The 13,371-nt window shown below is 43.6% G+C and overlaps 1 protein-coding gene across 11 annotated transcripts in view; it reads left to right on the forward strand.

Moving 5' to 3' along the window:
- The window catches only part of ACIN1 (apoptotic chromatin condensation inducer 1), a 151,384-nt gene that overhangs the window by 134,998 nt on the left and 3,015 nt on the right, over positions 1 to 13,371 (forward strand). For all 11 annotated transcript variants that reach the window (XR_013224159.1, XR_013224161.1, XR_013224162.1 and 8 more), the window contains 5 exons: positions 8,009 to 8,158; positions 8,604 to 8,790; positions 8,930 to 9,078; positions 9,266 to 9,373; positions 13,188 to 13,295. Coding sequence is in view for 7 of the 11 variants with exons in the window: in XM_077298863.1 (XP_077154978.1) it covers positions 8,009 to 8,158; positions 8,604 to 8,790; positions 8,930 to 9,078; positions 9,266 to 9,373; positions 13,188 to 13,295 (702 nt within the window). In the remaining 4 variants the exon portion in view is untranslated. The remainder of the gene's footprint in view (positions 1 to 8,008; positions 8,159 to 8,603; positions 8,791 to 8,929; positions 9,079 to 9,265; positions 9,374 to 13,187; positions 13,296 to 13,371) is intronic.

Here is a 13,371-nt window from a genome sequence, read left to right on the forward strand (position 1 = left end):
GGGTTGGGCTAAAGTTAGGGTTTGGATTACATTTACGGTTGGGATTAGAGTTAGGGGTGTGGTTAGGGGTTAGGGTTACCGTTGGGATTAGGGTTAGGGGTGTGTTTGGATTAGGGTTTGTTATAATTGGGGGGTTTGCACTGTTTAGGCACATCAGGGGCTCTCCAAACGCGACATGGTGTCCGATCTCAATTCCAGCCAATTCTGCGTTGAAAAAGTAAAACAGTGCTCCTTCCCTCCCGAGCTCTCCCGTGCGCACAAATAGTCGTGTGTGTCCCCCCCACATATGGGGTATCAGCGTACTCAGGACAAATTGGACAACAACTTTTGGGGTCCAATTTATCCTGTTACCCTTGTGAAAATACAAAACTGGGGGCTAAAAAATCATTTTTGTGGGGAAAAAAAAAAAATTATTTTCACGGCTCTGCGTTATAAACTGTAGTGAAACACTTGGGGGTTCAAAGTTCTCACAACACATCTAGATAAGTTCCTTGGGGGGTCTAGTTTCCAATATGGGGTCACTTGTGGGGGGTTTGTACTGTTTGGGTACATCAGGGGCTCTGCAAATGCAACGTGACGCCTGCAGACCAATCCATCTAAATCTGCATTCCAAATGGCACTCCTTCTGAGCTCTGCCATGCGCCCAAACAGTCGTTTACCCCCACATATGGGGTATCAGCGTACTCAGGACAAATTGCACAACAATTTTTTGGGTCCAATTCCTTCTCTTACCCTTGGGGAAAAAAAATTAAGGGCGAAAAGATCATTTTTGTGAAAAAATGATTTTTTTATTTTTATGGCTCTGCATTGTAAACTTCTGTGAAGCACTTGGTGGGTCAAAGTGCTCACCACACATCTAGATAAGTTCCTTAGGGGGTCTACTTTCCGAAATGGTGTCACTTGTGGGGGGTTTCAATGTTTAGGCACATCAGGGGCTCTCCAAACGCAACATGGCGTCCCATCTCAATTCCAGTCAATTTTGCATTGAAAAGTAAAATTGCGCTCCTTTCCTTCCAAGCTCTGCCATGCGCCCAAACAGTGGTTTACCCCCACTTATGGGGTATCGGCGTACTCAGGACAAATTGTACAACAACTTTTGGGGTCCATTTTCTCCTGTTACCCTTGGTAAAATAAAACAAATTGGAGCTGAAATAAATTTTGTGTGAAAAAAAGTTAAATGTTCATTTTTATTTAAACATTCCAAAAATTCCTGTGAAACACCTGAAGGGTTAATAAACTTCTTGAATGTGGTTTTGAGTACCTTGAGGGGTGCAGTTTTTAGAATGGTGTCTCACTTGGGTATTTTCTATCATATAGACCCCTCAAAATGACTTCAAATGAGATGTGGTCCCTAAAAAAAAAAAATGGTGTTGTAAAAATGAGAAATTGCTGGTCAACTTTTAACCCTTAACTCCCTAACAAAAAAAAATTTGGGTTCCAAAATTGTGCTGATGTAAAGTAGACATGTGGGAAATGTTACCTATTAAGTACTTTGTGTGACATATCTCTGTGATTTAAGGGCATAAAAATTAAAAGTTGGAAAATTGCGAAATTTTCGCCAAATTTCCGTGTTTTTCACAAATAAACGCAAGTTATATCGAAGAAATGTTACCACTATCATGAAGTACAATGTCACGAGTAAACAATGTCAGAATCGCCAAGATCCGTTGAAGCGTTCCAGAGTTATAACCTCATAAAGGGACAGTGGTCAGAATTGTAATAATTGGCCCGGTCATTAACGTGCAAACAACCCTTGGGGGTAAAGGGGTTAAAAGGACCCTCCCCCTTCCACCCTTCAGTGTTTTTTCTTACCCACTGTGGATGGGAATGACGAGAGCTCAGTCTGTCCCATGCAGGTGGTGAGTATCGGGGGGGCTCGGCCTCTTCCTTCCCACTACAAGACCCTGCTTGGCTGAAACCCGAGTAATGGGGTCCCTCAGCAGCACCGGTGTAGCGCTGCTCCTGGTGAGGGGTTTGCTTCCCCCTTGGGGAAATCTCGACCCTGGATGTAGCCCTGATGTACCTGCGTCCGGACGCCTCTGCAGAGTGCTTCCTTGGCAAGCGGATCCCGGGTTGAGTGCAGGCCATGGTGAGAACGTGAGACGCGGTGTCTGTGGCCAGGAGTGCCGACCGCATTGGCTTCCTGGAAAGTCACTTCCGGATCACGGCTGCCGCGCGCTTCACTTCCGGGTTGCGACCGGCAGCATGGGGCAGCGTCCTCCTACTCTCCGACGTAAGGAGGCCCCGGGGCAGGTGACGGCGACGTTAAGGATATAAAAGGTATATGTGACCGCTGTGTCCTGCACTATCTGATTCTGCAGGCAGTGGAGGTGTTTAGTGGGTGCCAACCTAGAGCAGCAGCATGGAGGACACAAGATCTGAAACACTGCAGGAGGGTCAGGCACATGTGAGTCCCCGGATAGGGGTCGGCTCCTTAAAATTTCAATAATTGTACGGGCCCATCAGGTGTTTATATAATCTGTTGTAGGCCCCGTCGGTGGCTAAGAAACCCGGCAAGTGTAAGAAGTGGCCCCATCTGTGCCGTAAAGCTCAAAGACTCCTGGCAGAAATCGCTTTGTGTATCTTGCACCAGCCGTATTGTGGGGGAAGAGCAAGCCTCCCTGATGTCAAACATGAGAGCCATTGTCAGAGAAGAGGTGCAGGCCTCGATAGCTTATCCTTTCCCCAGCCCATCCAGTCTGACCCTCAGGATCCACAGAGATCTAGGAAAAGAGAGAGGGAATCAGATTGGTCATCCGAGGACAGCTCTTTTGATTCAGATCTGGAAGATGAGTTGATCAGGGAGCCTCCTGAAAGAGGGAAGAAATATTTGTTCTCATCTAATGATATAGATGAGCTTCTGGAGGCAGTTAGGTGGACTATGCAAATTGAGGAACCCTCAACTACCCAGTCAGTTCAAGACGAGATGTTTGGGGGGCTACGTTCTCAGACATCGAGAGTATTCCCTGTAAATGGCCATATTCGTTTTATGATCTTAGAAGAATGGGAAGAAGCAGAAAGGAGGATATCCATTCCTAGAGACTTCAGACTTCGCCTACCATTTGATCATGAGGAGGTCAAGGAGTGTGAAGATATCCCCAAGATTGACATTCCTCTTGCAAAAGTGTCTAAAAGAACCGCCATTCCATTCGAGGACTCCTCTAACTTAAAGGAGCCAATGGACCGTAAGGCGGATGGGCTCTTAAAAAGAGCCTGGGAAAGTTCAGCGGCTGTAATCCGCACAAATATTGCAGCGACTTCTGTGGCGCGAGCCATGCATTTGTGGGTAGATGACTTGAAAGATCAATTGTCAGCTAGAACCCCTAGAGAGTCTTATTATTAAAGCTATCCCTCTATTGAAACTAGCAACCGGATTTCTTGCAGATGCTACTGCAGAATCGGTTAGGTTCACAGCTAGAGGCCAGTCTTTGTCAAATGCAGCCAGGAGGGCTATGTGGTTAAAGAACTGGTCAGGAGATGTTCATTCAAAAAATAAATTGTGCTCTATTCCCTTTTCAGGAGGCAGTCTTTGGGCCCATACTTGATGATATTCTGGAGAAAGCTTCAGATGAAAAAAAGGGGTTTCCAGAGGAAAAACTTAAAGTACCAGCCCTTTCGCAGGCCCTATTATAGTCAGATCAGACTATAGGGGTAAGGGAAAATGGGGGAGGAGGAGCTATCAGAAAGGGGGAGAGAATAGAAACAAAAATAGAGATTGCGGTCCCTCGACATCTAGATCAGAGTTTTGAAGGAAATGACGCCACCGGGATAGGGGGGCGGTTGTTGAACTTTCTGGGAGATTGGGAGAGGATTACCAGAAGTCCTTCAGGTCATATCCCAGGGGTACAGTATAGAGTTCGACTCTCTTCCTCCAGAAAGATATTTTGTATCAAACGTCCATCTCTCCTCAGCCTCCCCTATGTGGTCAGACATACATGATCTTCTGCGTATGGAGGCAATATCTCCTGTTCCTCTTCAACAGATAGGAAGAGGTCATTACTCAGGCCTCTTCTCTATAAAGAAACCTTCGGGGGAATCCCAGACTATAATAAACCTCAAGCTTTTAAACAAATGGCTGCAATACAAGAGGTTCAAGATGGAATTTATACGTTCCACAATTCCCCTGTTAGGAAAAAATGTGGTAATGTGTACCTTAGACTTAAAAAGTGCGTATTATCACGTACCAATCTTTCCAGATCATCAAAAATACCTCAGGTTTGCGGTAGAAATGGAAGGAAGGATCTTTCTTTTTCAGTTTCGTTGCCTCCCATTTGGTCTGGCTACAGCGCCCAGAGTTTACAAAACTTGTCGTAGAAGTAGTGTCTTATCTAAGAAAACGAGACATCACGATAATACCCTATTTAGACGACTTTCTAATAGTGGAAGACTCTGGGGCAGCTCAAAATCGACTGTCAGTTGGTGATTTCCACACTGCAAAAACTAGGTTGGGTGATAAACTGGTCAAAGTCAGACCTCACACCCAAGCCAAGGATAAAATTCCTAGGCGTTATCCTGGACTCAAATGTAAGGAAATCTTTTCTTCCAGACAAGAAGCGGTCCGACCTAATAATAAGGATTTGCAAATTTTCGAGGCGTCAAATCTCTATCAGGGATGCGATGAAGATACTGGGATTGATGACAGCCTGCAATCCCGTGTGTCAGCTGGAGCCAGTTTCATTCCCGTCGGTTACAGAGAGCAGTTCTCGCTTCTTGGGACAGAAGACAGACCTCACTGGACAAGGCGTTCCACCTATCCTATCTGGTCAAGCAGTCCCTACACTGGTGGACTATTCCAAGAAACCTACAAAGGGGCGTCCCATGGATCCAGTCTCCAGCTGTAAGCCAACTAGGTTGGGGCGGTCAGTTCCTTGGAAGATACTACCAGGGGCAGTGGAATTCAACAGACAGCAAGAATTCCTCAAATCACAGAGAACTAAATGCAGTTTGGAAGGTCATCTGTTCGGCGCAGGCCCTGCTAAGGAACAAACATCTAAAGATTTTCTCAGACAACACGACGGTAGCTTTTCTTCGCCACCAGGGTGGTCCAAGACATCCAAAACTTAAACATTTGGCGGATCAGACCTTCAGATGGGCGGAGAAGTCTGTGCTCTCAATTTCTGCAGTACATTTGGAACATTCGAGGAACCAAGTTGCAGATTTTCTGAGCAGAGAAAAACTATTGGCAACGGAGTGGGAACTGAACTGCGAAGTTTTCACAGAATGTCAACGCTGGGGAACACCGACAGTGGACTTCTTCGCGACCAGACGAAATGCGAAGGTCAGAACCTTTTATTCGCTGAACCCTCAAAAGACCTGCGGGAGTAGATGCTCTCTCTCTCAATCATGGAGCAGGGGTCTGTTATATGCTTTCCCCCCTCTTGCATTAATACCGAGAGTCCTCAGGAAGATATGTGAGGACAGAGCTCAGGTTATTTTGGTGGTTCCTTCCTGGTCCAAAAGAAGCCGGTTCCCTTTGCTGAGGAAGTTGTCGGTAGAGGAACCCTATCTCCTTCCGGAAAGGGAAGATCTACTCTTCCAGGGTCCGATTCTTCATCAGAACCCAGGAAGCTTCCAATTAGCAGCTTGGATCCTGAACGCCAGATCCTAAGAGCAAAAGGGCTCTCGGAAGGAGTCATCTCCATACTTCAAGCAAGTAGGAAGCCGGTAACCTCTGCAATCTATCTAAAGATATGGAAAAAATTCAGCAGTTTTTGTGGAAACACAACAGTCGATGTTGACCACCCTGACATTCCTAAGATTCTTGATTTTTTGCATTAGGGATTCAAAAAAGGTCTTAAACCAAGTACTCTGAGGGTCCAGGTGGCAGCCCTAAGTGTATTTTATGATTCTACCCTAGCTTCCCACCCTTGGATAGCTCGGTTTTCCAGAGCGGTTCAAAGGTTGAGACCCTTAATTAGGAAATCAGTCCCACCTTGGGATCTTAACCTGGTCCTTAACGAATTGTGTAAGGATCCATTTGATATAACAAAAGAGATGGACATCGCTAATCTTTCCCTCAAGACAGTCTTCCTAGTGGCCATTACATCGGCAAAAAGACTGGGGGAACTTAAGGCCCTGTCCACCCAAAATCCCTATCTACAGATTTTCGACGATGGGTTGGTTTTAAGACTTGATCCAGGTTTTCTTCCTAAAGTGGTCTCGACTTCAAATATAAATCAGGAAGTAGTGCTTCCATCATTTTGCCAGTTTCCCAGAAATAATAAAAAAAATTTTTTCCATAACCTGGATGTTAGGGAAACTGTACTTAAGTATTTAGAAGCAACTAGGGCCTGGAGACAGGATAGTAATCTTTGTCCTTTATGGGGGTCCTAATAAGGGAAAAAAGGCATCAAAATCCACCATTGCGAGATGGATTAGGTCCACCATTAGTCTGGCTTATCAGGCACAGGGTAGGGATACCCCAGACAATCTTAAAGCTCATTCATCCAGGGCTATGGCGGCTTCATGGGTGGAGAAAGGGGGGGCTTCGGCAGATCAGATCTGCAGAGCTGCATCTTGGTCTAGCCTCAGTACCTTCTCTAAACATTACAAGCTAGATGTAGTCTCTTCTCAGCTAGCTTTTGGCAGGAAGGTGCTTCAGGCATTAGTCCCACCCTAGGACCAAAATCTCCTTTGGTACTTCTCCATGGTGGTGACCTGGAAAACAGTAATTAATCCTACCGGTAGTTGTATTTCCAGGAATCCATCCTGACAGCACTATTAGTTCCCTCCCTATTACAAATACGTTGTATACTTATGTGAAGTAACATTTGTATAAAAATTATGTTCAAAATAAAATTCTCTTTTTGCATCCATCCAGATGTGTTACTTTGGAAAATCACTGAAAGGTGGAAGGGGGGGGGGGGGTCCTTTTAAACTCTCGTGGTTTCCTGTCCCACTATGGATAAGAAGGACGACCTCCATGGTGCTGTCAGGATGGATTCCTGGAAATACAATTATCGGTAGGCTTAATTACCGTTTTCTTTGCAGAGGTCATTTTCACACCTTCAGGAACCTTTTAAAGGGCCCTACCAGCTGTTTCCCCATGATTCTGGCCCGAAACATGACTCCTCCACCTCCTTGCTGACGTCGCAGCCTTGTTGGGACATGGTGGCCATCCACCAACCATCCACTACTCCATCCATCTGGACCATCCAGGGTTGCTAGACACTCATCAGTAAACAAGACTGTTTAAAAATTAGTCTTTATGTATGTCTGGGCCCACTGCAACCGTTTCTGCTTGTGAACACTGTTTAGGGGTGGCCAAATAGGTTTATGCACCACAGCAAGCCTTTGAAGGATCCTACACTTTGAGATTTGAGGGACTCTAGAGGCTCCGGCAGCTTCAAATATCTGTTTGCTCCTTTGTAATGCTGCTCTCTTAATCCGATGAACTTTCCTGGCAGAAACCTTCCTCATTATGCCTTTATCAGCACGAACACGTCTGTGCTCAGAATCGGCCACAAGTCTCTTAACCGTACGATGATCACGCTTAAGTTTTCGGGAATTATCTAACGTTTCATCCCTTGACCAAGGCATTGCACTATTTGATGCTTTTCGGAAGCAGAAAGATCCTTTTTATTTCCCATATTGCTTGAAACCTGTGGCCTGCTTAACAATGTGGAACATAATTTTTAAGTGTTTCTCCTTTAATTAGAATCACATGGAAATCTAATTATCACATGCGTTTAAGACTGATTTCAGTGAACCATTGAGCCCTGAAACACAATACCATCCATGAGTTTATTTGAAAAACAATTAAATCTTTGACACTTAAATGCAATTTGCATAATAACTTGGAGAATATATATATATATATATATATATATATATATATATATATATATATATATATATATATATATATATATATATATATATATATATATATATATATATTAAAATATGTGTTGCCTACATCTGAGCAGTCGCTGTTTAGTGTCTGAAATGAAACTCTGGATTTTATGTACCGAACTCTACACTTTTCACATTTTCATTATCCTTTCAGAGTTTAATCCCAGAGATAAAAGATATCAAGCAAGAAGCAGTGGTGGATCTCCATGCTGAGGATGCCCGTATTTCTGAAGATGAAAGTGAACGAAATGGAGATGACAACTCCCATGACAAAGGGCTGAAAATTTGCAGGACAGTTACACAGGTAGACAATCCAGTTCCTCCAAAGTCTTGCTAAAGGGAACAGGTCACCTTAAAAATGGTGTCCAATCTGCAGGTAGCATGGTTTAGACCTGGGGGATCTGATATATAGTTGTATGGGTACAGAGTCCTTGTAATGTGAGCTTTACTCATTCACATCCCTTCATATTCTAGGCTTTTCAGCACAGTGGTTGGCCCGGTCAGTGATTGGCAGCCGACCTGTATAAGTGCATACAGAGGTAGCTGTCAGTGGCTGGTTAGGACCAATCACTTGGCTGGAAAGCCCAGAATAATCATATAGTTATATGTGAAACATTCATCAGTCTGCAAAGTTCTTCTGTGCTCTAAAGCATGCTGTCTGCATATTGTTCTGCATCATCACTGTGATGGGTGGCAATGTAGGTTTAACAGTTATGTTCAGATTTTAACATGCTTCCTTGTATGGCCAGGTTGTGCCTGCTGAGGTTCAAGAAAACGGGCAGGAAGAAGATGAGGTGACCTATCCAAATCAGACCGAGGAAGCACCTAGTACTGAACCGGAGCTCGTTCCAGTGGAGAGAGCGCCATCCCCTCCCTCCAGTGAACAGGAAGTAAAGAAGCCATTGCCAGAAAGCCCAGCACAAGCAGAAGTCCGAGGTAAGTTTTAATAATTCTCAAGGAAAATATTCACTGACGGAGTGGTAGCGTTTTCCTGTCATCTTGAAAGAAAAATGTTGCAGGGTTTTTGTTCTTGTTTCTCCCCTCCTTCATTTTTCATTTTTCCACCCTTTAACAGTGACGCTAGGAGACACTTTATTGAGGCGATCGATCAGTCAACAAAAGACGGGTGTTTCTATAACAATTGACGATCCAGTGCGCACTGCATCTCAGCAGCCGTCACCTCCTCGACGAAAGCCAAGCTGTATTGTACATATTTGCAATCTGGTAAGTTTTCAAGGTTATTAGGAGCAGCACACAGACACCCATTAATTGGGACAGCACTCCATGCTGAGTTAGGGAAAACCTTCCATAACACTAAGTTACCGGAGTGTAAGTTGTGCAGTACGGCATATCGTCATTTTGTTACCCATACGACGCAATCAGAAATCTAATATGCAAATTTCCCCTACAGGTCCGACCCTTCACTTTGGGGCAACTTAAAGAATTGCTTTCACGTACCGGTACTATTGTAGAAGATCATTTCTGGATAGACAAGATTAAATCTCATTGTTATGTTACGGTAAGCTTGGGCCAATATATTGCACTCATAATTTTGTTTTTCTTAGTCTTTATCTCCCCCCCAACCCACCTGCGATACAGTATAGCATGACCATATGGCATCAAAAGCTGAGTAGCGGAGTGCTTAAGTAGCTATATACAGTGGTCATTAAACCGTAACATTGTTGGGTAAAGCTGAGGACTGCACAATCTTTAAATTAACACAAGGCCTGATTCATAAAGACCGGCGTTGTAAAAGCCAATCTTACTGAACGGGTTGCTGGAGTAAGATACTCCTAATTCATTAAGAGGAGCACGCCACTAAATTAAGAGCTGTACGACTCTGGCAGAGATCTACTGCAGTACACTTCAGGTTAACGTTAGGATGCCAAAACTTCTCAGTTCTGCAAAACTTTTCTGACATATTTGTGTGCTATACCAGAAAACTGCCTAGAACGTCTTAATTAATTTGGTCCATAATGCACCAAATAAATGAGTGGAGTTTTTTTTTTGTTGTTTGTTTGGTTTTTTTTTATTTAACCGAAACAGAAATAGGGAGATGTCAAGATAATACATTATCAAAAAATATCTTCTATTCAGAAATAAATATTAGCATTAAAACCCAACAACTCCATTCCAGCCATGCAAACAAAGGTTATAATTGGTGGGTGAGCCACAGTAGGAATCCAAAAATTATTGGTGCAGAACACGGAATGGCATGTTTGTTTTATATTCAAAGTGAATAATTACAAATTAGAAAATGAACCCACAAAAAGTCAGAGGAAATACGACGTATGAGAATAAATATTCAGTGAAAAAAGTGCTCGTCCACCAAACACCTGACCACGTGTAGTTTTGAAAAACTCCATTCATCTTACCATCATGCGCCGCCCCGACCAACATCACTAAATAGCAGACACTTCTAATTGGCTAAACCTACTACATATACTGGCACACGTGCGATTATAGCCAACGCCTCCTGATCAAGACCGGCGAAACGCACGTTGAGGCGGTAGGCCGGGGCTCATCTTACCTATACTATGCGAGTTATAGCGCTTGCACATGCACTTTAATTTCTCTTTGCTAAATTGCACATCACGCAGCAGCGGCAATTCAAAGAGGTGCTATAATGCATTTTCAGGGTTCCATCTTATTTAAGTCTGACCTCTTATGGGACTATATGGTACGCTGATGCAGTTGTGGTTCCTATATGGATTGTTTATGGTGCTTAATATATAATTTCTTACACTAGCTCAGTGTGCAATCCCACTTGGGTAAATTATTCTTTTAGCTATACTCCTGGTCTAATATTCCCCAATTTTTCTTGCTTCAATAAGTTACTCTGAATTGGTACAATTTTTATATTTTTTCTCAGCTAATCTTTAACACCTATTTTGGGAAAATTTATGCTTAATTCATTTTACCATATAATGTAAGGGAAAAATTGCAAGTGCGGCGGAAAGAGCGAAATTGCGCCATTTTCTTTTATTACAGTATCAGTTCAGTACGATAACTGCAATCCCAAACTTGTATAGATCCATAACAATTTTATTTTTCCAACAATGGTGCTGGGTAAGGATTGTTTTTGTTTTTTTTTTACATTGAGTTGTCCTTTTTATTGATAACATTTTGTGGGTACCTACTATGTTTTGCATGTTATTGAAACATTTTTCCAGTGTTGCTCCAACTGAAAAACTACAATTGTTTTATTACAATAATAATTCAACAAAATGTCCCAAATTACTATATGGCACTTCCTAGCATATGAAACAACAAATGGGAAACTCAGTTGAATTAACCCCTGAGTCCAATGAAGAGAACCATAGGATACCAATAAAATTAGTGTTTATTGCCAAAAAAAAAAAAAAAGAGAGAAACAGGTATGGAACATATGATACAAAGAGATACTCGGGGAGCCAGAACAATACCCTAAATCCTTATTTTAGGAATATATGCCACCATGATACAGCAAGAAAGGAAAATCAAAATTCTCACTATTTAGTAAGTGCTGTAAGGCACTAAATGTGGCCAGATCCTCCTAATGCATGCAATTATAAATTAATCATTCTGCAGTGTCCACCCAGGGAATAAACAATACATTGCATTAACATACGAGCGCTGATCCAAAAAATGCCTATTTATCTTACCACTATGACACGTGGGTCTATGGAGGCTGTGAATCATGCAATACCGGGTAGTTCGGCGTTCCCCTGTCGCGCGTTTCGCCCTTAGCTTCTTCTGGGCCCCCGCCTGTCGCTGATGCTTCTTTCAGGACTGCGCCTGTCGCTGATTGTTCGTGGCCAGCCACGTAGTATATAACACCCCACGCGGTATACAGCCCAGCCCACGCGGTATACAGCCCAGCCCACGCGGTATACAGCCCAGCCCACGCGGTATACAGCCCAGCCCACGCGGTATACAGCACAGCCCACGCGGTATACAGCACAGCCCACGCGGTATACAGCACTGTGGGCATCATATCTCTGTTAAAAAAAAAAAAATTAAAATAAGTGTTATAATCGCCTTCCGTTGGCCCCCGGATCCAGGCGAAGCGTTTACCGATGCTTCTCGCGCGCTCCGGTCCCGCGAGATGATGACGTAGCGGATTCGTCAGACCGCTACGTCATCATCTCGCGAGATCTCAATGCATGGAGCGGTCATCGGAGCGTCGCGAGGAAGCGGGTAAGGCCTGTTCTGGATCCGAGGGGCCGACGGACGGTGAGTATATAACTATTTTTTATTTATTATTTTTAACATTAGATCTTTTTACTATTGATGCTGCATAGGCAGCATCAATAGTAAAAAGTTGGTCACACGTGGTTAATAGCAGCGTTAACGGAGTGCGTTACACCGCGGCAGGAGTATGGAGCGGGCACTGACTGCGGGGAGTAAGGAGCGGCCATTTTGCCGCCGGACTGTGCTCGTCGCTGAATCAGCGACTTGGGATTTCCGTGACAGACAGAAGGACAGGCAGAAAGACGGAAGAGCCCTTAGACAATTATATAGTAGATTGACAATTTGCTGTCACCAGTTGGGGTGTGTCCCTACAGTCAGACACTAGCCAATCAGTGCTGACCTTATCCAAATGTATATGGACACGCCCCTCTTCCAAGTGACCTGGTAATGTGAAGCTGTCAATTCATGACTATTTTGCTGGAATGACAGGTATAGCACCGGGTTAGAAGAGATGTCGTGGAATACAAGCACTTAGTACAACACGTAATGGTTTTCCTTTTCGTATGCTAAAGTTTTTCATTTTTGGCACAGTATAGGGGTTATAATACATAGATGGTGAAGTGCCGAGTGTGTTAGTGATGCAATCCCACAAAGTATGGCCTATATTGAAGTTAATGATGGATCTATGCTGTTATCCTCTTTCTTAGTTATTGCTTGTATGCATTCCTCTTCAGTTAGGTTTTGTTTTTGTTGGCGTTTGTAAGTAGTGATGAGCGAACGATAAGGTGTGATCCGAGTACACTCGTGTGCGAAGTTTCTTTGGCGTGCTCAAATATGTTCAAATGCCCGTGTCTGCATGTCTCACGGCTGTTGAACAGCCACAACACTTGCAGGAATTGCCTAACAAATAGGCAATCCCTGCATGTGTTGTGGTTGTCGAACAGCCGTGAGACATGAAGCAGCGGGGACTTGAACATAGTTTCCGAGCACGCCGAAGACACTAGCACCCGAGCATGCTCGGATAACATCTTATCTGAGCACGTTCACTCATCGCTATTCGTAAGCTTTACATTTTATTCTGTGTACCTGATATTTAGGCAACACTGTAAGTCTTTGTGGCATTTGTAGTCCTTGTTTCTAAATTTGTCGCTTGTTTCCAGTATTCTACAGTAGAAGAAGCGGTTACTACCAGGAACTCTCTTCATGGAGTGAGATGGCCACAATCCAATCCCAAATTCTTGTCTGCAGACTATGCAGAACAAGATGAGGTAAAACTTCTAGAGCTGTATATGTTTGTTCTGAAGTGATGATTAATCACAATGTTTTGCGCTGTCCGCTCTTAAT

This window comes from Ranitomeya variabilis, chromosome 1, assembly GCF_051348905.1.
Source record: "Ranitomeya variabilis isolate aRanVar5 chromosome 1, aRanVar5.hap1, whole genome shotgun sequence".
Taxonomy (NCBI): Eukaryota; Metazoa; Chordata; class Amphibia; order Anura; family Dendrobatidae; genus Ranitomeya; species Ranitomeya variabilis.